Here is a 19899-nt window from a genome sequence, read left to right as displayed (position 1 = left end):
GCGGCCTGGGAGGGAAGCGCTGGCCAGAGCTAGGCCCGGCCCAGCCCAGCAAGCTGTCCGGTTCTCCAGCGCCAGGCTAAGCCGCACAAACAAGGGGACCTGCCCCTCAGACCAACGGGGAGAACAGAGCAGGATACCCAGTGTCCAGCTCCACCAGGTGCGAGGAACAGAGACCACTGCGGTCTGAGCACTTGCTGAGCACTGGTCCTGCTCTACGCACACTCATTTGTCCTTAAAACACCGCAGACAGGTGTCATCTTCCTTACAGCTGGAGAAATTAAGCTCAGAGGAAGGTCTTGGCCAAATAAGGCCAATTATCAGGGCTGATCACTGTAGGAGCCAGCCACGGTAGCTGGAAGGCTCCAAATGTTACACAGGTGAGAAGAAATGAACAAAAGGGATTTTAGATCAAGGCTTGAACAGGGAATAGGCTTGTAAGGAAGGGGACCCAGGCCTACTTGAACCCCACCTTGGTCTTCTGAACTTCTCCCCCATCCTTTATACTCCTCTCCATGCTCACTCACTCTGACCTGGCAACTCCACCTTCCACCCAAACATTCCCAGAGAGAAGCAGAAACCACCAACCAAAATCAAAAATAGTGTTATTAATTCTGGTGTCTCCGAAGCACGGAAGAAAAAAAAAAAAGAAAAAAAGAAAAAGAAACCACCCTTCCCACATTTCAGCCCCAGGTCCGGGCCACGGGGCTGCCCCTGCAGGCAGTGCAGGCCCAGAGGCCGACAGTCCTGGCCACAGGCGTGAAGCGGGACCAGCCCATGGGTTTGGCTCTTGGGGCCTGGCTGGGAGGCTGCCTGCCTCAGTTCGGGGAGTCCAGGCCCTGGACTAGGGATGAAAGATCAGGGGTCAAGGTAGGAGTTCTGGGCCACTTAGTTCTGGTGCTCTGGCTAAGGCAACCAGAGGTCAGGGTTCAGATGTGGACGGAAGCCAAAACCATTCAGTCCTGTGGTCCAGCAGAGAGGGCCAGAGGCCATGGTCCAAGTTACTGAATCCTGGGCTGGGATCCAGAGAAGAGTGGGGCATTCAGTATTGATGGTCCAGCAGGGGCTGGGCAGCTGGGCTCTCACGCTCCTCAGAGGGGGCAGGCCAGTCACCCGGGGCCCCCGTGGGTGTGCCACTCTCCGGAGCACTGCTGTCCAAGCAAGGAATGTCCTGGGCTGCTCTGGGGGGTGAGGCATCGGTGCTGATATCCAGGCTGAAGCTGAGGTCTAGGGGCGCCTGGGGGAGGGGAGATAGGTTGGTAGAAGAAGACCTGAGCTGCCCAGAACCCACCCCTCCCACTGGATCCTTACCTGAGATTTGGGGGTGCCTTCTTTGGGGCTCCCTGAGGCTGGCTCCCCCTCGGATCCCCCTAGCCCCTTTCGACCCCCCAAGCTCCACTTCCCACTGGGACCTTCAGAATAGAGGAGACCAGGGCCAGGGGGCCTTGAGGGCCGGGGACCCTCAGTGGGGGCAGGTGAAGCGGGGGGCTGTCCAGGGAGCCGAGGGGGTGGCCAATGCAGCAGAGAAGGGGGGCGGCCATCACCAGAACTGCTAAGGGAGGGCCTCGGGCCCCAGCCAGCACCTGGTGGGAGGAGTTGGTCGCCACTGCCTGTGGAAGACAGATAAGAGGGCAGAGACTCAGCTAGGCTGTCCCCTCACCTACTGGTTCAGCCTGGCCTCGCTGGCTCACCTGCTGTGTTCTCAGGTGTGGGGTGTGCCAAGGGGGGGTTATTGCTGAGGGAGGTCAAGCCACCGCCTCCACCACAGTCTGAGTCGTCTACGTTTCCGCCACTATTGCAGCCGGCACCACAGCCCTTATGCAGCCTGGAGGGGGGGAGGTGAAGAAGTTGGTGGAAAGGCCAGAGACCTCACAAACGGAAGTTCTCAGTTCAGGACAAGTCTCCTAACATTCCTGAGCCCTGGGGTGCTGTCTCTAAGAGATTTTGCCATCTGCTTTACAGGATCTTTTCAGGAAGGCATTCCCAATGGCTCTTAAGGCTAAAGGCCACCTTCAGCTGTGGGGTGGGGTGGAGCCGAGTCAGCCCTGGGAAGGGGTCAGCTCTCGGCTCCATCCTGGCTCCAGCACTTCCTCCCCGAGACCCTGGAGGAAGTGGCTTCATCTCCCTGAGCCTCAGCTTCCTGCCCCAGGAACCCAGCCTCCCAGGTTGGGGTGGCGGTGACGGCTCACCTTTCCCAGCTGTGCAGAAGCCAGCGGGCAATGGCGCCCAGGCTGATGGGGCCACCCCACAGCGCCCGCAGCTGGGGGTGGCTGCCAGCCAGCGAGGTGGTGAGGGGCGACACATAGATGGGGTAGCCGAGTGGTTGGTCGCAGGAGGAATTGATCATGTTGCGGAGCGCCTGCTTGGCGTTCTGGATACTGCCACGCTCCGGGTTGCGGTTGCGCAGGAACACCAGCTCCTGCTGCTGCCCAGCCCACAGGCCGCGCACACACTCTCGGTTCACCTGTGGGAAGCCACATGCAAGGGTCAGGGGGCTGCAGCAGGACAGGGGCCGGGTCGTGGGGGTGGGCTAGCCCCACCTTGATGACTCGGAAGCTGAGGTGGCGCCGGTTGAGCATGATGATCTTGTACTCGTCAGAGGCGTCGTCCAGGACGTGGCGCAGCGCCAGCAGCGAGGGCGTGTTGCTGAGGATGGCGCTGCGCCAGGCCGGGTCGCCCTCATGCGAGATGACCAGCCGCTCCTCATTGGCTGCGATGGCATCATACAGGGCGGCTGGCTCCTCATACTCATCTGGGGACGTGAAGTGGTCCTGTGGGAGGTCCGGAGGGCTGGGGTCAGGGGCCCTGCCCTGAGGGGCTTCACCCCCACCTGCCCACTCTGCCTGGGCACGCCTCTCCCCACCTGGTGAAGCTTGAGGGCCATGCGAACCCCGGGTGCCACCACGCGGTGAAGCAGGTCCATGTCGGCAAAGACCCACTCGTCTCTCGGGGAGGTGATGCGGAAGTCCCCCTTGAACAGGGCGTGCAGGCCGTAGAGGAAGGGCTCCAGGCTGGAAAAGGAGCCGGGAGGTGAGTGCCAAGGTTTCTTAGCGCTGGCTCCACACGCAGCGGGCTACACCGAGGCCAGTCTTCATGCTGGGCCTCAGTTTCCCCATCTGGACAAGGAGGTCAGTTTCTGCCCAGGTCCCTCACAGGGTGGTGAGGAACAGACAAGGTCACGACTATGGGGTGCCTTGCTCACAAGAGAGCCACACCGAAGGAAGACCAGAGGTGACTCCTGGTGGCCTCTGGCCTGGAGCTCTTCATGGATGGGGTGGAGGGGAGAGTGACAGGCCCCGCTGGACCTGCGGGCACTCACCTGGCAGACATGCTATGAGAGGCTGTCCCCAGGGCCCGGCGGCCCAGCACACAGAGGCCAAAACACAGAGTGACCAGCGGCGAGTTCCAATCCTGATCCACGGGCTGTGGCACAAGGACCCCCATCCCCAGAGCCCAGCTCAGACCTGGGACAGGGAACTTGGGTTGGGGTTGGGGCTGGGACCCAGGCCAAGGGAGACTGAGGGTGAGAGGAAGCCACCCAGGGGAGGAGAAGGCAGTCCAGACCTGGCTGCGCCGGGAGGCGCAGTACTGGATCCACTCAAGGTGCACGGCGCAGAAGGAGGGCAGCGAGAGGCCGGAGAGGCGCAGGTCATAGTCCTCATCCACGCTCAGGGAGAAGGTGGGGTCCGAGTCAGCATAGCCGGGCGCCCGCACAGGCCGCAGGGCTGCCGAGATGCCCTCATGGCCCAGCCACGCCTCCAGCTTTGGCGAGCGGCTCACATAGTAGATGATGCTCTGAGAGGAGACGGCAGGCGTCAGGGCTGGGCCAGTGCGGGGGGCAGGACCTTAGCCCTGGCCGGGCACTGCTGCAGGAGAGCGTGTCGGGGTAAAGGGGCTTCTCCCCGACACTGAGCGGGGCCTGCTTCCTAGGACGCTCATCCATGTCCCACCTCGGCTTCCGGAAGCCACACAGGCAAATCTGCTCCTCTCCCCTGGGCCCTGGAGGAGCTCGAGAAGGCGGAAAGCAAGCACCCTCCTTACAGAGCGTCCCTGGGAGGGTCCTGCACTGTGGCAAACGCTTGCTTCGGAAGGTGCCCCATTTGTGAGGGAAACTGAGGCTCGGACAAACCACAGGCCTGCCTAAATTTACACAGCAGGGCTGACGGAGGTGCGACGGGATCCCAGGACCTTTACTCTCATGATGCCATGGGGTCCAGATCTCAGAAGCCTGGGAACGTCAGGCTGGGTTAGTGGGGCTGCCTACAGGCCAGTGGGGCCGGCGCACAGGTCTCTTCAGGCAGCTGAAGTGTGACAGTCACAGGACCTACCCTCAGAAAAAAGCCATCCTGTGCCCAAAGTCAGGGACTACCGGACCCCTTAGGAGACTGCTGGTGTCTAAGCAGCGTTTGGGCACATGGAGAGGAGCTTTTGGAAGCCACGCTGAGTGGGGCCTCATCAGCTCCCAGTACATGGCAGCTGGAATGGAGCAGCCCCATATCACTGGCTGTGGGAAGGAGGTTGGACAGTCTGGAGAGGGCTGGGCTGCCCCCTTAACAAGAGGAAGGGGTACCAGGAGCCTAATGGTGAGTAGGGCAGGACGGCTAGGGGGTCACTTTGGGCTCCAGGCAGACTGGTTCCTGACTGACCTTTTGCCTAGAGGGCATCTCCATAGTCTGGGCCCACCACAGCCTCCAAGAACCAAAAAAGAAAACCTTGGGAATGCGGGGCGGGCTGGCCTGGCACAGTAAGCGCTGCCCACCTGCCCTCAATGCTACTGCCCCAGGCGAGCCTTCTGAGGGAGGATGCTGAGACTGGCACCCAGCCTGCACGCACTCGGGAGGCCTCTGCTTCCCTTGGGCAAAACAGGCTCCCACCAATCCGGAAGCTGGCACTCGGGGTGCTCCCGGCCAGTGAGCAGGACTCCGCCGTGCAGCCCCCGCTGCTGTACCTTGACATAGTAGGTGATGAGGATCTTGCGGAGGTCGAAGACCTGCAGCATGGAGGCTGCGTTGTTGTCGCTGATGCTGTAGCCCTCCAGTACGTACTTGCTGGCCGTCACCTCCCAGGCCAGCCAGCGCTGCCCGAAGGCAGCATTGAAGGACAGGACCCGTGGCAGGTGGCCAGGCTCACAGCAGCAGCAGCCCTCGTCCTCCTCCACTCCCTCTGTGATGGCCTCCACCTCACGCTGCTGGCAGTATGTACCTGTGGGGAGAGGTGCCCATTCAGAGGACCACCAGGCACCCTGCCTACCTCCTGCCCAGTGAGTGCGCAGGTGTGGCACCAATCACCCTCCAAACGGGGATGCTAGGTGAGTAAGTTAACAAATGGGCTCCTTTCTCCCGACTCCAAGGGCCACAGCGGGGTGGGAGTGGAGGGCACAGGGCTCTGGTCCCTCGTTTAGAGACAGACGGAAGCTCAGAGCCCTGTGCACCGCTAGGGGCATCTTCTGAAGCAGGCATCCAATGTGTGCGTCCTCCTGTGGGTAAGAGGCTAGTTCACCCACAGGGGTTATGTGTGGCACCCAACCTGGGCCAAGCGCAAGGCCAGGGAGCAGGCCAGAAGGCACTGGCGGGAGAACTCAGAGCTCCAGGCCCAAGCCTTCACCACGCAGCCCGGTCAGTCACATCAGCCCCAAAGTCCAGGCAGGGACAGAGCTTGGCCAAAGGAGACGCTGCCACCCCACTGCTCAGACTGGCAAACCCAGGAAGGAAGAGTGCCTTGCTCAAGGTCAGCTGGAAAACCAGGGCAGAGCTGGACTGGCATCCAGCCTGCACACACTATGAAAGAGCATCCTGCGTCAGGCCAGGCCCAGCAGCTCACCCCGGAACTCAAGGCCACGCAGCTGGAAGGTGACGAGGCCATTGCCAACCTCGATGAGGTGCACCAGGGCATTGAGGTAGTCGGAGGCCAGGATGAAGCAGTCGCCGGGGCCGTAGTTGCCCCAGCGGCCCAGCACCAGGTCCCCACACAGCGTGTGCTGCAGCGAGCGTGTCAAGTGCTCATAGAAGATGGAGTTGAGGTTGTTGTCATCAGCGCCTGGGACCCAGGACAGACAGACAAGTGACAAGTAAGCGAGGCTCCCTCCTCAGGAGACCCCACCTGAAAGCCCCCTGGATGGCCGAGTACACACCGGGGTTCCGGTCCAGCTGTGTGACCAGGCGGGTGTTGGAATGATCCACACGTTTAGTGCTGTTCAGAGAGACCGACAGCACAGTGGGCGCAGAGCAAGCGGCTCGGATGGCGATCCCCCTCGGCCCACCCTCACGTCCCGCTGAGCCCACACCCCCTGCCTGGGCGGATGCCATGACAGCACCGTTACTTAGGAGGAGGCTGAGATTCAGGAGCAGGAGGGGACTCACCCAGGACCACACAGCCAAGAAGCCCAGGGTGAGCCCGAGGCCTTGGCGTGGCCTGGGTTTTGCCCTCATCAGACCATCCACCTGAAGCCCACTATGCCCGGGACTCGGCCCCGCTGCAGGGCCCCAGCTGGCCTCCCTCCCGGAAACCTTCCCTGCCTCAGGCAGCAGCCCCCTTCCTCCCAGGGTCCCTCCGAGCACGGTGCCCGTCTCCCTGGAGACTCACTTGTAGTCGCGCTCCCAGAACTTCAGGGGCCGCGCGTAGGACATGATGAAGACAGCGCTGCCCAGCAGGGGGTTAAGGGGCGTGGAGAAGAGCGCGGAGAGCAGGGCCTGAACGAACAGCATGGCCGAGTCTGGGCACGAGTCAAGGAGGTGGCCAGGACATTGGACCCTCCCCCGCACCCCTCACCACCCCTCAACCCCTGCCAATCCATCCTGTGCACCCCCCATCCTAAGCCATGGTCCTCTCTGCACACCCCCACCCAGGCAGCAGGCGGTAGGCCGGGTACGTGGCACGGCGAAGGGCTGGGCAAAAGCGTGGAAAGCCGAGCCCCAGGTGATCTGCCAGGGCGCGATGTAGGTCAGCACGAAGCGCAGCTTGTACAGCAGGTCCCACAGCTGGCCGGTCCGAGGGGAGAACGTCAAAGACAGGAGGTCACTCACCGAGTGGGGTCTACCAAGTGCCCACTCAGAGCCTTGGGGTACCCCACTGGCTGCCCACATGAGAGTCAAGCTCAAGTTCACTCCCAGCCCTTTCTCTCTGGACGTGGCTCAAAGCACTTGTTACCATTAGCAACCATGCTGAGGGGCATTTAATTCGTCCAGTCACTCGAGGAGCTCCCATTGCAGGCTCCCTTCACAGATGGGAGAGCTGAGGTTCAGAGGACGTAGGGCAGGTACAGGACTAGCTCAGGCCATCTCTCTGTCAGTGATGAGGCTGGGCCTCGACTATGGTATCAAAAGTCTAGACACAGTCACAGGCCCTGCCTCAGAGGAGACAGTCTGGCTCTCCACTGCCATGGGCCAGGCCAGAAAACCAGGTCAGAAGCCCAGCGAGTGAGAAAGGGCTCAGGCCGACGCTGCGGCACAAGTGCAGAACCCAGGGCAGAGCCAGGACCAGTCCTTTGTTCACTGTGACCCCCACCCCCACTGGGGTGTCCTGCAGCCTGGCAGAGAAGTTTTTTTGTTTTGTTTTAATTCTTTTTAAAAAATATATATTTTTATTGATTTCAGAGAGGAATAGAGAGATAGAAACATCAATGATGAGAGAGAATCATTCATCAGCTGCCTCCTGCACACCCCCCACTGGGAATTGAGCCCGCAACCCAGGCATGTGCCCCTGGCCGGAATCGAACCCAGGACCCTTCAGTCTGAAAGCCAACGCTCTATCCACTAAGCAAACCGGCCAGGGCTCGAGAGAGAAGTTTATATACACCCAGGTCCTAGGGGCTTCTGCAACTCAGTTCTTAACTGGGCTCCAGGACTGTTGCTGGCAAAGGGGCAGAGCCCAGAGGTCGGTGTCCTGAGAACAAGGCCAAGACCTATCTACTGCTTACAAGGAAGGTGGTCAAGTATCATGATTCGGAAAAAGATCTAGATTCAAGTCCTGGCTGGTGCCCAACAGTGTGGCTCAGTGGTTGGGCGCTGACCTGTGAACCAAGAGGTCTTGGGTTTGATTTCCAGTCAGGGCACATGCCCAGTTTGCAGGCTCGATCCCTAGTGTGGGGTGGGCAGGAGGCAGCCAGTCGATGTTACTCTCTTTCTATCCCTCTCCCTTTCTCTCCAAAATCAATAAAAACATATATTTATAAATAAGAAACACAAATCCTAGTTGGCCACCAATTCTCTCGGGGACCTGAAGCAAGTCACTTAACCTCTTTAGACCACACCTTCCTCTCTGCCCCTCAAGAAGCTGCTGGGAAGGCCCACAGCGGGGCTGATGTGGGACAGCAGCTAGAGGGGCGCAGACTCCTGGGAGTCACGCCCCCCAACCCCCCACTGAGGCAGAAGAGTTCTGCTCCTGCTGCACAGCCCAGAGCCCGCAATGCAGCCACCGGCTCACCTTGCTGCAGAGCAGGGACATGAGGAAGTAGTCGAGCAGAAAGCCCTGGGAGAGGCGCGGGTAGTCAAAGTGGAAGAGCAGGACTGTGAAGGCCAGGGTCAGGTACTGCTGGGGTGGACAGCAGAAGGCAGAGCGCAGCAACTTCAGCCCAGCCACGGTCATCAGCAGCGCCCGGCAGCTAGGGGTGAGGGGCAGGGATTGTATTAGTTGCCTGGCGGGGGCTCAGGGGACACGGCTGTGCTGCCTGGACTCTGCTGGGCTGGCCCTGCTCTTTTGGGCCAATGACCCTTAGTCTCTGCCCTCGTAGGGTCACCCCCTTTAGACATATTTGGGAAACACACTGCTTTCCAAGAGGCAAATGCTCAACGGAAAGCGAGTGAGGAGCTGGGGTCCCCCTTTAGCTTGCTGGGCACTGAGGCAGGTCTCATCCTCTCTGGGCCTCAGTTTCCCGTGGATCACACGGGAATGTAGGTGGTAGGAGGGGGTGGTCCTCACTAGAGGCAGAACTTGTCCGGGTGGCTGACCACAGTGTGGGCATCCACCGTGAGGGCGTTGAGCACCACGGCGGGGTAGATGAGGTACTTCTCCACACACTGCAGACCGGCGTACAGCTTCTCAAACCACATCACCTGGGCAGCACCTGCAACACGAGGCGCTGCTGTCAGCACCTCCCTCCACCCTTCCCTCCCGCTGCAGAGCCAGGACAGTGTGCCCTCGGAGGAAACCTGGAGGGAGGGCAGACCGTAGGATACGGTGTTCCGGTCCCTAGAGACTCTGATGGGGGAGGCGGGTGGTCTCTGCACTCAGAGGTGAGGAGGCCTTGGCAGGGCGCGTTCAGGGGCTTCGGGAAGGTGCTCTAAGGCCTGACCAGGGCTTCCCAGATGCCTGCTACAGCCAAGGCAGGTGGGTGAGGCCCAGTACACAGTGACCCTGAGCTCCAGGGCCCTTCTGAAGGGGCCACTGCCACTTGGCTCGAGCTAATTATAGCCACATGGAAAGGCTGGCCCAGGGCTAAATCTTTCATCGTTTTATAAAAACAAGGCACGTGGGCCTCTGTATAACAAATCCAGACGTTTAAATACAGGCTCCAGTGAGTTTGTTGCACCGCCCAAGTGAAAACGTGCACCAGGCAGACAGGCCACGGGTAACCAGTTGGTAATTCTGGACAAGAGATCTCTTTAAGGCCCTGGAATTCTTCCATCTCCTTGGAGAACGCAGGGTGAGCGAATAGGGCAGAGCAGGCAGGGTGAGAGCAAAGCAGGAGCCAAGGGAGGCCCAGCGGGCAGGAGAGGGCACAGAGGGCAGTGAAGCAGACGGGCAGCCCAGGAGGAGGCTGCCCCCTGCTGGCCCTCTAAGCCGAGAGGACCACACTGTGATCAGCCAGGAAGTCAGGGCAGGTGGGGTGGGGTGGAGGGGTCCCCGCACAAAGGCGGCACTCACCGCGCACTTCGTACTGGCTGTACTCCAGCGGCTTCAGCACAGGCTGCGACAGGCAGAACCAGGGCAGCTGTTTGCGGAGTTGTGGCAGCAGGTAATGTGTGAAGAAGCCCACGGCCCCAGCCAGTGCATACAACACGAACCCCAGCACTGACTGCAAGAGAGAGAGGCCAGAGGCTCAGCCAAGGGGAGTGAGGCGAGGGGCCACAGGGGGCCTGGGCAAGGCTGGGCAGGGGCCGAGGGGACATGAGGCCCCAGCTGCTCAGGGCCCTCAGGTCAAGCAGGCTCCTGCAAGAACCAAGGGGGAAGGGGGCGGCCTGGCCACACAAACCTTCAGGGCAATGAAGACGGTGCTGGCGCTGATGGCAAAGGTGAGCACGGCGATCACCACACACATCACCAGGTCAGAGTGCAGGACCTCGCGCTGCAGGGCCAGGAAAACCAGCTTGGGTGCCCGCCACCCAGTGGCTGACAACACCCTCTCTCAGCCCCCACCCCAATACTAGAGCCCCACACGCGGGCCCCTCACCACGGACTGGCGCATCTTGTCTGGCAGTGGGTCTGGGGGCTCGGCCCGGGCTGTCTCCAAGCTCCGCTCCTCCAGCTCAGGGAAGAGCTTGCTTCGGATCAGAGACCTGGGGGGTGAGAAGAATCAGGTACCCAGGTCTGGAGAGAGCCCCCTCCTCCCACAGGCCCCAAGGTCAGTCGGTGACAGGCACATGCACAGACCCAGACCGCCCCCCCAACCCTTGCCATGCAAAGACACACATACAAACACACGTGTGTGCACACAGACTGGCACATGCAGGCACCCACCAGAGCACGGTGGGGTCACTGCTCTGTCGGCTCAGGTGGTAGGACAGTGCCACCAGGAGGCCACAGAAGACCGAGAAGAGGACTGGGACGTGCTGCTCTGGCCAAGGAGTCTGGGGAGAGAACGCATGCTGGTCAGGGGAGGGGAGAGGAGGTGAGGTGGGAGGAGGGGATGCCACCCCCCATGGGAGAAGCCATTGCTGAGCTAAGCCCAATACACAGCCCTGTCCCGACAACACCCTGGGCCTCAGCGTGCCCTCCACCCCACAGTCATCGCTACCTTGATGGCCCCGAGGCAGAAGCCGTAGAGCAGGGCAGCCGCCAGCAGGCTGCGGGAGAGGCTGAAGACTGCAGTGAGTGGGCTGGTGGCGGCTGCGAGGTAAGAAACAGCAGCTAAAGCCCTACTCCTACCTGCTGGCACCCCACCTCACCCTCGCCCCGCTGCCCCTCAACTCCCAGAGGCTAACCTCCCTGGGACCCCGTCTCTAGCCCCTTTTCTGTTCCCCCAGCCCTGAGAGGCCTCCAGAGCTTCTGGCATTTTTGGGTTTAAACCCCTTGCCTGGGGAGGGGAGGGGAGGGGACAGAGAGGCTCTTCGAATCCATGGTACCCTTCTGGGCCCCACCCTGCCCCCCAACCTCCAAGCCACCTGTGGGCACCATACCTGTGCCCCCAAAGCCGTGCATGTCTATCTGTTCCAGCAGGTACATGAGGCAGGTGTTGACTTGGGGCAGGAGGCCCAGGAGAAAGACGAATGGGAAGCACAAGGTAAACACTGGTAGGAGGGGAGTGAGGACCCAGTCAGCTGTCGGCTGGCCCTAGGTCCACCCTTGAGGCCTTGCTCCCCTGGGCCATTGCAGCCCTGACCCGTCTCACCAGTGGCCACGTCACGGGCACAGAAGAAAAAGGAGGCGGAGAAGAGCGTGAGGCCGTAGAGGGAGACGGGCGGGAAGGGCTGAGCCGAGCCTAGGGCATCCAGCAGCCAGATGAGCAGACAGCAGATGCAGAAGTAGACAGGCCGGCTGTACGCGATCACCCAGTTGTGGCCCTGGGAAGTGGGCCTGTGAGGAGCTGGGCCTCCCCCACTGACCACCCTGCATGCATGTGCACACATCACGCATGCACATGCACACTCAGGTGCCCCAGGCCTGGCCCTGGACCAAAGACAGAAAGCCTGGCAGGGGAGGGGCAGGACGGAGGACCTGGGGCTAGCCAAACCCTCCCCACCTGGTCTCAGCCCCACCCAGGGCCAGCCTCCTGGCACAGGGGCTGCTCCACCAGGACTCACGTGCATGGGAGATGCCGCATCAGGCTGGACACTCTGGAAGAGATGGGAGCTACGTCGCATCGAGAGCCAGCACCCTCGGGGGGTCAGGGGCCCCAGGAGCTACTGAGTTCTACCACTGGGCTGTTATGAGTGACCAGGGAAGGACCCTAAACTGTACTGAGCCCCGGTTCTCCCATTTGTAAGATGGGGGCTGGCTACAGGGGATTTAGGCATCTTGCCTTCGAGCTAGCTCACCTCCCTCAAGACAGGTCATGGGAAGGAGGTGGGGAAAGGAGCCAGGCCTGACCTTCAGCAGGGAATACTGGCAGGAGGCGATGACCAGGCAGAACTGGAAGACCCAGATGTCGGTGAAGAAGCCCTTGAGCAGCAACAGGTAGCCTAGGAAGGCGACCAGGCTGCTCAGGCCGACGCCAAGGATGTTCTCCAGCAGCCCCCGAGTCCTGGAGAGACAGCGGGTCAGGTCACACAACCTCCTCACCACTAATGGGGCAACAGGAGCGGGGGCAGAACCTGACCACAAAGGCCCTGTCTGGGCCTGTGCCCATGCCAGTCCTCATCCTCTGACCTATGACCTCTCAGGGGCATGGCCAGGTTGCACCTGCTCCAGGAAGCCACCCTGTGGCCACCCTCTGTCCCAATCTGTGCCCCCTCTAGAGACTGAGGGCTCCAGGTGCCACCACTCGTGGGACCTGCCCATCTCCAGCTCAGGCATGCCACACGAGGCACACGGGCAGCCCAACGCACACTGGTCACAGCCCCTTGGGAAACCCAGAACACAGGAAGCCAGGATGTGGGTTCTAGGCCGAAACTGTCCACACGGACAACAAAAGACAGCTGACTGCTCTGACTTTCTGGGCCTCAGTTTCCCCTGAGAAATGGGGTGACAAATAGCCTGTCAGCTTTTTTAGGCAATAGGACTCAATTTACCCAAATATACCACAAAAACAAATAGAATAATAGGCTAAACAGAAACAGTTTGTTTGGAGCAGAGCTTTGGGAGCGGGCATCACCCACTTGGCCATCCCTTTGTGCCCCGGAGGAACCTAAAGAAACCCCACTGCAGACTCGTCTTCGGGGCACCCTCAGTGACCCCAGCAGTCAGGTTCTGATGCCATGATAGCCTCCACGTGTTCACAAGGTCTGGAAGGGATTGGGGCTAACACGGCGGGCACTCACCGGTCCAGCAGGGCCAGCAGGGCGAGACGCTCGTAGCGCACAGACGTCCAGTGGCCAGGAAAAAGCCAGTACTTATAGCTGTGCTGGGCTCGGGGCGGTGCCTCCTCCATCAGTGTCTGCTCCTGGGATTCGTGCAGGGAGTCCTGGTCCAGCAGGTCAAACTGCAGTCCCCACAGCCGCGGCCATCAGCCCCTCGCCCTCTACATGGTCTATCACCCCTCCACCCCCCACTGGGCACACTGTACTGGTCGACCATTTCCTCCAGCACAGAAAGTCCCCACCTTCCAGCAGCCCCGTGGCCTGCCCCGACTCTCCATTGCGAGGGCCTCCTCATTGCTCCAGGTTCCCTGGACATGGCTCACTGCCTGCCCGGGACCAGCTCCTGTATCTGTCTGTCTTCTCCACTCGGGCAGCATCTCCTGCCTCTTCCGGGGCTCACTGAAATGCACCTTGTCCTTCAGGACTCAGTGTAAATGCTGAGCCATCGGGGTCACTCTGACTAGCCCACCCTGGCGCACACAGAACACTGGCCACGGACAGACCTGGTGCCAATGTCACTGCTATAACCTCTTTGACTTCTTGTGTTCTTCATTCAACAAGTACTGATAGGGCCCAACCTTGGGCCTGGCTCTGTGCTGGGCCCCGGGGATGTAACGGAGAGACAAAGACATGCAGCCGCCTTTGGAGCTGACTGTCGGCTGTGCAAGGACAATGCTGCTACCACATATGCAAGTTAAGGAGAATGTGTGCATCAGGTAGAGGCACCTGGGGCTTCTGCGCGATGCCCACGGTCTACCTGGGGCCCCGGGTGCTAGATGCTCTTTTTATCACTACTCTTTACACTCAATCTCTGTTCCACGCATGCTTAGCACTTCCAGTACTAGGCTGTCCCTGCAAATTATTGTCCAAATCAGGACACTTTCAGGAGTAGAAGAGAGCATGTAACTGCCGAGATGACAAGCAGGAGCAGTGTCCCCAAGCTATCGCACATGGCAGGAGCCCAGGCAGGGAGCAGCAGTTATCGTCTAGTACAGTGGTCGGCAAACTGCGGCTCGCGAGCCACATGTGGCTCTTTGGCCCCTTGAGTGCGGCTCTTCCACAAAATACCACATGCGGGTGCACATGTCCAGTGTGATTGAAACTTCGTGGCCCATGTGCAGAAGTCGGTATTTTGTGGAAGAGCCGCACTCAAGGGGCCAAAGAGCCACATGTGGCTCTTTGGCCCCTTGAGTGCGGCTCTTCCACAAAATACCACATGCGGGTGCACATGTCCAGTGTGATTGAAACTTCGTGGCCCATGTGCAGAAGTCGGTATTTTGTGGAAGAGCCGCACTCAAGGGGCCAAAGAGCCACATGTGGCTCTTTGGCCCCTTGAGTGCGGCTCTTCCACAAAATACCACATGCGGGTGCACATGTCCAGTGTGATTGAAACTTCGTGGCCCATGTGCAGAAGTCGGTATTTTGTGGAAGAGCCGCACTCAAGGGGCCAAAGAGCCACATGTGGCTCGTGAGCTGCAGTTTGCCGACCACTGGTCTAGTAAGTAAGCTAACCTGCCCTTTCTGTGGGTATCACTGCTAACACCCGTCATCTCCACTGACTATGGGTCCCTCCAGGATTAAGAAGATACTCCAGGCCCAGCCGGCATGGCACCGTGGTTGAGCATCAACCTATGAACCAGGAGGTCATGGTTCGATTCCCGGTCGGGGCATATTGTGGGCTTGTGGGCTCAATCCCCAGAGTAGGGCATGCAGGAGGTAGCCAATCAATGATTCTCTCTCATCATTGGTGTTTCTCTCTCTCTCCCTCTCTCCTTTCCTCTCTGAAATCAGTAAAAATATATTTTAAAAAAAAAAGAAGAAGAAGAAGATACTCCAGCTGCATTTGCTGAATAAGCAGCTCCCGGAACCATTCAGATCCAGGCACCCTGGGCCAGCCATCAAAGGCCAGAACAGACACCTTAAGGCCCCTGGAGCCCTCACTCAGCCCCCTGTCCCTCCTGGTAGCTGGGGGAGGACTTGGTGTCCCCCCACCCCATTGCCCCTTCCTACAGGTCCTCGCCCGATCCCAATAGCTCCTCACCTCCGGGATCTCCAGGGGCACTCGGCGCACCTGCATGCCCTGCAGAACCACGGGCCTCGGCTGCAGCAGGTTCAGGCCACCAGCCACCTCAGGGACATCAGCCGAGTGGAAGCTGGAGGAATGTGAGTGGCGGTCCCTGTGGAAACCATAGCCATGTGGGTCAGGGCCATTGGCACAAGGTGGCGTTGAGGCCAACACCAGGCCATAACTGGAGGAGCTGCTCAGATCAGAAAAAGAACAGAATAGGGGGTTCCAGAGGGGGCAGGTGGCCCTGAGTTCCTGGAAGCCTCCTGCGTAGAAGTAAAATGGAGTCAGGGACCCAAGAGATCCTTGTAGGCCTGCCCTTCACTGCCCCCACCTAGAAGTTCTGAACTGCCCCTCCCCCAACCCAGTAAACGGAGAAATGGGGAGACACGCAGAGCCACCTCCACCGCCCACCTGGGTCTCCAGTTCAGCCCTGGAGAGAAAACTTCCCAGAAAGGGCCGCCCACCGGCTGCGGGCCCAGGAGAGCTCAGTGGGGAGACTCACCAGGTCCCATTGGCTGCCTGCTCCCCCTGCTGCCCTACGGGGTTTTCGTAGCCGCCTCCAGCCAGCCCGAAGGTGTAGGAACGCCGCACGCCTGGAGCAGGGGTGTGGGACATTTGGCAACATGTCACAGACAGGAGCATCAAGGCCCGACCCACGTGGGCACCAAGGCCTTCGAGAGAACTCTGTGCTATGTCCCTCTACCCAGCCCCCGAGGACAAGAGCAGGAGAAGGGAGGGCCTCTGGTCAAGAGCCTGGGCCCTGCACGCAGGCACCGGGTGTGGATCCCATTCTACCACTGACTTAGCCTGACTTCAGGCTGTGCCTCAGTTTCCTCATCAGCAGACCGGGTATAACGAGACCATCCACGCCCCAGAGAGGCTGCAGGTGGCGATGCAGGTAAGACGCTCACCAGAGGGCCAGAGGTGAGGGTGTGCCCGACGGCGAGCACTGCTGCTGGGCTGACGAAGACCCCCAGCGGGAGAAGAGGGGGCACTGGGCTGGCTGGAGTCAGAGGCTGGGCCTACGGGGTTCTCAGGACTCAGGGAGGGGCTCACCGCTCTCATCGTAAAAGTAGTGCACAGCCCCCTCCGAGGTGTCATCAAAGGTGCAGGCCTCGTGCACGTTGGCGCCAGCCCGAGTGAGCAGCAACGAGGAAGCAAAGTGCAGGGCAGAGGGCAGCGTCAGGGCCCGGGAGTGGGAGGAAGCCCGGCCCCGCTGAGCTTCGTGCAGGCTGCTGGAGAGGGTCAGCGTGGGTCAGCACCACCTAGAGCCAGCTGGCCCCTGGCCCCACCGCCCTCCGACCGGTGGCAGGAGCTCACCTAGGGGGCGAGCCCATGACAGATGCTGGAGGAGTGGGGTTACTGCCTGCGTTGTGGCGCCTCCGGATCGCCTGGGTCCGCCTCACATTGCTCGAGTGGTCCCGCTTTCCCGTCTCCTCAGCTGCTGCCCAGAGAGAGAGCCCGAGCATAAGTGACAGTGGCTTGGAGAGAGCTGGAGGGGGGTGCGGGGGCAGGCGCTCCTGCCTGGAGATAAGCTCAGGCCCAGTCCAACCATGCCCTGGCTGCAGAGCCCAGTGAGGTCACCAACCACTCATGCCAGTTTCCACATCTGAGAGTAAGGACAGTATGATCTGCCTGCCCCACTGGTGACCCAGGATGACGGATGTGATGCTGAGAGTCCTCAGGGGCAGAGGTTTCCGGTACGAACTGCAGCACCGAGGGCAAGGTGCCCGAGGTCTCTGCCTGTCTCCCCATGGCTGAGCCCTGCTTACCTGAGGGATTTGGCAGACAATGTCACTCAGGCGCTGAGTTCACGTCCATCTGCTGCCTGAGACAGGCTGAGCTGACTGACCAGGCCCCCTCCAGCCTGCCCCTTGCCGAACCCAAGCCTCTAGCCAGCTCACCCCCCGCCCAGCCCTGGAGCTGGCACTCACCTCCGCCCACAGCACCTTCCTCCTGCAGCTCCCCCCGCCAACCAGGTTGGTTGGCAGCAGGTCCCCGGTGGGCCTCAGCAGACAGCACAGTGGGCTCCCCAGCAGCCAGCTCCACCCCTGCCTGGGCCTCCAGCTCAGCCTTGGAGCCAGCCAGGGGGGCCCTCAAGACATCACCCCCCGCCCCATCCATGCTCAGCACACGGGCATGTGTTTTGGCGCTGGCAGTACTAGGCGTCCGCTGGGTCCCATAGGGCCGCTTAGGGGGCACAGCAGTCCCTTCCTCAGCCCCATGAGGGGCCCGTCGCTTCCGAGGACCCCCTGCTGCGCCCCGGGAGCTCTCTGGGGAATAGCAGGACGAAGAGGAGCTGTCGGTACTATAGCGGCGCTGAGATCTGAGACTGGAGGCCGGGCTCAGCTCACTGCCCTCACTGGTGTCTTCATCTTCAAAGAAGCCCCCACCTTCCAGCAGGGGCCTCCGAGGGGCATGGCCAGGTGGGGAATGTCTTCGCACGGGCGGCCGCCGTTTGCCAGGCCGAAGCAGGGCCAAGTCCTTGGGCCGCACAACCAGGAGCGGCTCAGCTGGGCCTGGTGGTGTCCCTGCTCCGATGACTGTGTCAAAAGAACGCAGTGTGTCATCTGAGGGGACTCCAGCATCTGGTGAGGCTGGCAGCTCAGCTTCAGAGGGTGGGTCTGTGTCGCTGCCCTCAGGGGCTTGCCCACCAGGGGGGCTGTCCAGGTGGGTTGAGTTGGTCTTCTCACTCTTGAAGCTGCTCAATGTCTCCCTGTCGGTGCCACTAAAGCAGGAATCTGAGGAGCCAGCTTTCTGGGGCAGGGGCTCCCCTGAGCCCCGCCGGTCCAGGGGCTGGTAGCCACCCACTCCCCGGCGTTGTTCCCGTCGACTGCTGGTCCTCACCAGGGCCCGGTCAGGCCGAGACAGGGTCAGGAAGCTCTTGCTCAGCTCCTGGCTGAGGCTCCCCTTCAGTAGGGGACTCATAGGAGTGTCAGCAACACTGCTCCCACTCCAGGGGACTCCATCTCCAGCCAGGGGAGAGCGTTCCGAAGAGTCCGTGCTGGGGAGAGAGGGGTCTGGGGCAGCCCCCAGGGGCGTCTGGGGAAGGTCTCCAACTGTCAAAAGAAAGGGAGGCAGGTGAGTGAAGGACACATTGCAAAAGGAACTGGTGGCTAAGGGATCTATGGCCCGTGCTTTCTCTGAGAGCCCAGCTGGGGTAGGACCCTGAGGAGGCCCCATCCAGAACAAAGAAAGCTCCAGGGAAGCAAAGCTGGGGTGACTCTAAGACAAGACAGTCTTCCCCCAAGCCCCGGCCACACTAGGCCCACTCACTCAGTTTCTCCTGTGAGCTCAACTTCAGCATCTCTCGATCGGCTGAGGTCACGATCACGTTGTTGCTGCCCTGCTCCCGCACCAGCTCCTTGATGTCTGCAACCGTGGCCCCAAAGGCATCAGCAGGACCCCAGGGCAGCTGCCTGCCATCCCGTTCCACACCACCACCTTCAGCCCTGAGCAGCAGCCCCCTACCTCTGAGGGGCCCAGAGTCCTCCATCCGGGGAAGCAACTCCTGAGCAGATGGAAAAAGATGTGAAGGAGCAGACAGGACAGGAAGTAAGCCCAGGACCTACCCATGGTGGGGAGGGCTCCCGGGAGAGGAGTAGGAGAGGCTGAAGGCTGGGATCACTCACCGAGACCTGGTTGAAGCCAAACACGGAATGCTGGGAGCTACAACGAACTGGGGGGGTGGAACTCACTTTCCGAAACACTGTCATCTCCACTCCAGGGTCCCTGAAAGTGGAAAAGAGCATCAGCTGTGAGCTAACCTACCCGCTTTACATAGTACTTCCTCTGCCATCCCCAACACTTCTCACTTCTCAAGCATTCCTTCACAATTCCAGGGCCAACCGCAGAACCAGTACTGACCACTCATGGAGCCAATGTTCCCTAGGCCCCTCCTCCGTCCTCCAATGCTCAGGCCCAGGCACCGAGAAGCCTTCAATCCCCAACAGAGCCCCGCCCCGCCCACCTGAGCAGATTGCTGTCCCCCTGGGCAGGCTCCTCCTCCGGCTCCCCCATGGTAGAGTTGCGCTTCTCCACAATCTCGCCCTGGTCGAACATGGCATGCAGCCGGTAGTTCACAGTCTTGATGGTAGTGAAGATGACAGCCACCACAAGGCAGTACACACCGGCCACCATCAAGCTGGGGGGCAGGACCTGGAGATGTCAGCAAGAGCAAGTCAGGCCCCTCCTCAACAGCCCTGCCACCGCAGGACCGCTAGGACGCACACATGCGCAGGAGGCTTCGCCATCCCTCAGTGAGACTGGTGAAAATGCCTTGCCAGGGGCCCTGTCTCCTAACTCAAGAAATTACACGAGGTGCTCAAGGTCACCCAGCCCAGCAAAGGGAGAATGTGACTGCTTCTCCACACGCCCCAAACTGCGGAGATTCCCCTCTGCACCCCAGCACCCAGGGCGCAGTCCGGGATCCCTGCCGGGCTGCCAACCCTCCGTGACATCTGCCTTCACTTTCGCCGGCGGGAGTTACAGGTAGGCGGTGGCCGTGTCTCACCATGTACAGCAGGAAGGGGAAGGTAAGCAGGAAGATCCAGACGTAGAGGTGGAAGCAGTTGGAGAAGGTGCTCTGGTGCGGGTCGAAGAACCAACCGCCGGTGAGCGAGGCCCACACCCCCTGGCGCAGGATCTGTAACACCTGCGACC

General features: G+C 60.7%; 2 protein-coding genes across 2 annotated transcripts in view; both read right to left on the bottom strand.

The window, feature by feature from the left end:
• Positions 1 to 514, bottom strand: part of SIPA1 (signal-induced proliferation-associated 1) — an 11051-nt gene extending 10537 nt beyond the window's left edge. Inside the window, exon 1 of the mRNA XM_005864460.2 lies at positions 459 to 514. Coding sequence (XP_005864522.1) covers positions 459 to 514 — 56 coding nt within the window. The remainder of the gene's footprint in view (positions 1 to 458) is intronic.
• A 71-nt stretch (positions 515 to 585) lies between these two features.
• The window catches only part of PCNXL3 (pecanex-like 3 (Drosophila)), a 21465-nt gene continuing 2151 nt past the window's right edge, over positions 586 to 19899 (bottom strand). Inside the window, exons 3-37 of the mRNA XM_014538214.1 lie at positions 19751 to 19899; positions 19208 to 19395; positions 18870 to 18969; positions 18709 to 18748; positions 18514 to 18609; positions 17172 to 18296; positions 16558 to 16681; positions 16294 to 16472; positions 15740 to 15830; positions 15211 to 15346; positions 13131 to 13291; positions 12241 to 12394; positions 11955 to 11987; positions 11543 to 11714; positions 11331 to 11441; positions 10949 to 11040; positions 10672 to 10781; positions 10385 to 10490; positions 10187 to 10279; positions 9859 to 10009; positions 8914 to 9058; positions 8419 to 8596; positions 6866 to 6974; positions 6580 to 6709; positions 6128 to 6186; positions 5818 to 6033; positions 4946 to 5199; positions 3562 to 3792; positions 3317 to 3420; positions 2861 to 3008; positions 2538 to 2768; positions 2187 to 2461; positions 1689 to 1822; positions 1309 to 1607; positions 586 to 1234 (exon numbers count right to left, since the gene is read on the bottom strand). Coding sequence (XP_014393700.1) covers positions 1040 to 1234; positions 1309 to 1607; positions 1689 to 1822; positions 2187 to 2461; positions 2538 to 2768; positions 2861 to 3008; positions 3317 to 3420; positions 3562 to 3792; positions 4946 to 5199; positions 5818 to 6033; positions 6128 to 6186; positions 6580 to 6709; positions 6866 to 6974; positions 8419 to 8596; positions 8914 to 9058; positions 9859 to 10009; positions 10187 to 10279; positions 10385 to 10490; positions 10672 to 10781; positions 10949 to 11040; positions 11331 to 11441; positions 11543 to 11714; positions 11955 to 11987; positions 12241 to 12394; positions 13131 to 13291; positions 15211 to 15346; positions 15740 to 15830; positions 16294 to 16472; positions 16558 to 16681; positions 17172 to 18296; positions 18514 to 18609; positions 18709 to 18748; positions 18870 to 18969; positions 19208 to 19395; positions 19751 to 19899 — 6119 coding nt within the window. The 3' untranslated portion in view covers positions 586 to 1039. The remainder of the gene's footprint in view (positions 1235 to 1308; positions 1608 to 1688; positions 1823 to 2186; positions 2462 to 2537; positions 2769 to 2860; positions 3009 to 3316; positions 3421 to 3561; positions 3793 to 4945; positions 5200 to 5817; positions 6034 to 6127; positions 6187 to 6579; positions 6710 to 6865; positions 6975 to 8418; positions 8597 to 8913; positions 9059 to 9858; positions 10010 to 10186; positions 10280 to 10384; positions 10491 to 10671; positions 10782 to 10948; positions 11041 to 11330; positions 11442 to 11542; positions 11715 to 11954; positions 11988 to 12240; positions 12395 to 13130; positions 13292 to 15210; positions 15347 to 15739; positions 15831 to 16293; positions 16473 to 16557; positions 16682 to 17171; positions 18297 to 18513; positions 18610 to 18708; positions 18749 to 18869; positions 18970 to 19207; positions 19396 to 19750) is intronic.

Source organism: Myotis brandtii, unplaced genomic scaffold (genome assembly GCF_000412655.1).
Source record: "Myotis brandtii unplaced genomic scaffold, ASM41265v1 scaffold187, whole genome shotgun sequence".
Lineage (NCBI taxonomy): Eukaryota > Metazoa > Chordata > Mammalia > Chiroptera > Vespertilionidae > Myotis > Myotis brandtii.
Note: the sequence above shows the minus strand (reverse complement) of the source record. Positions and strands in the feature narration are given on the sequence as shown.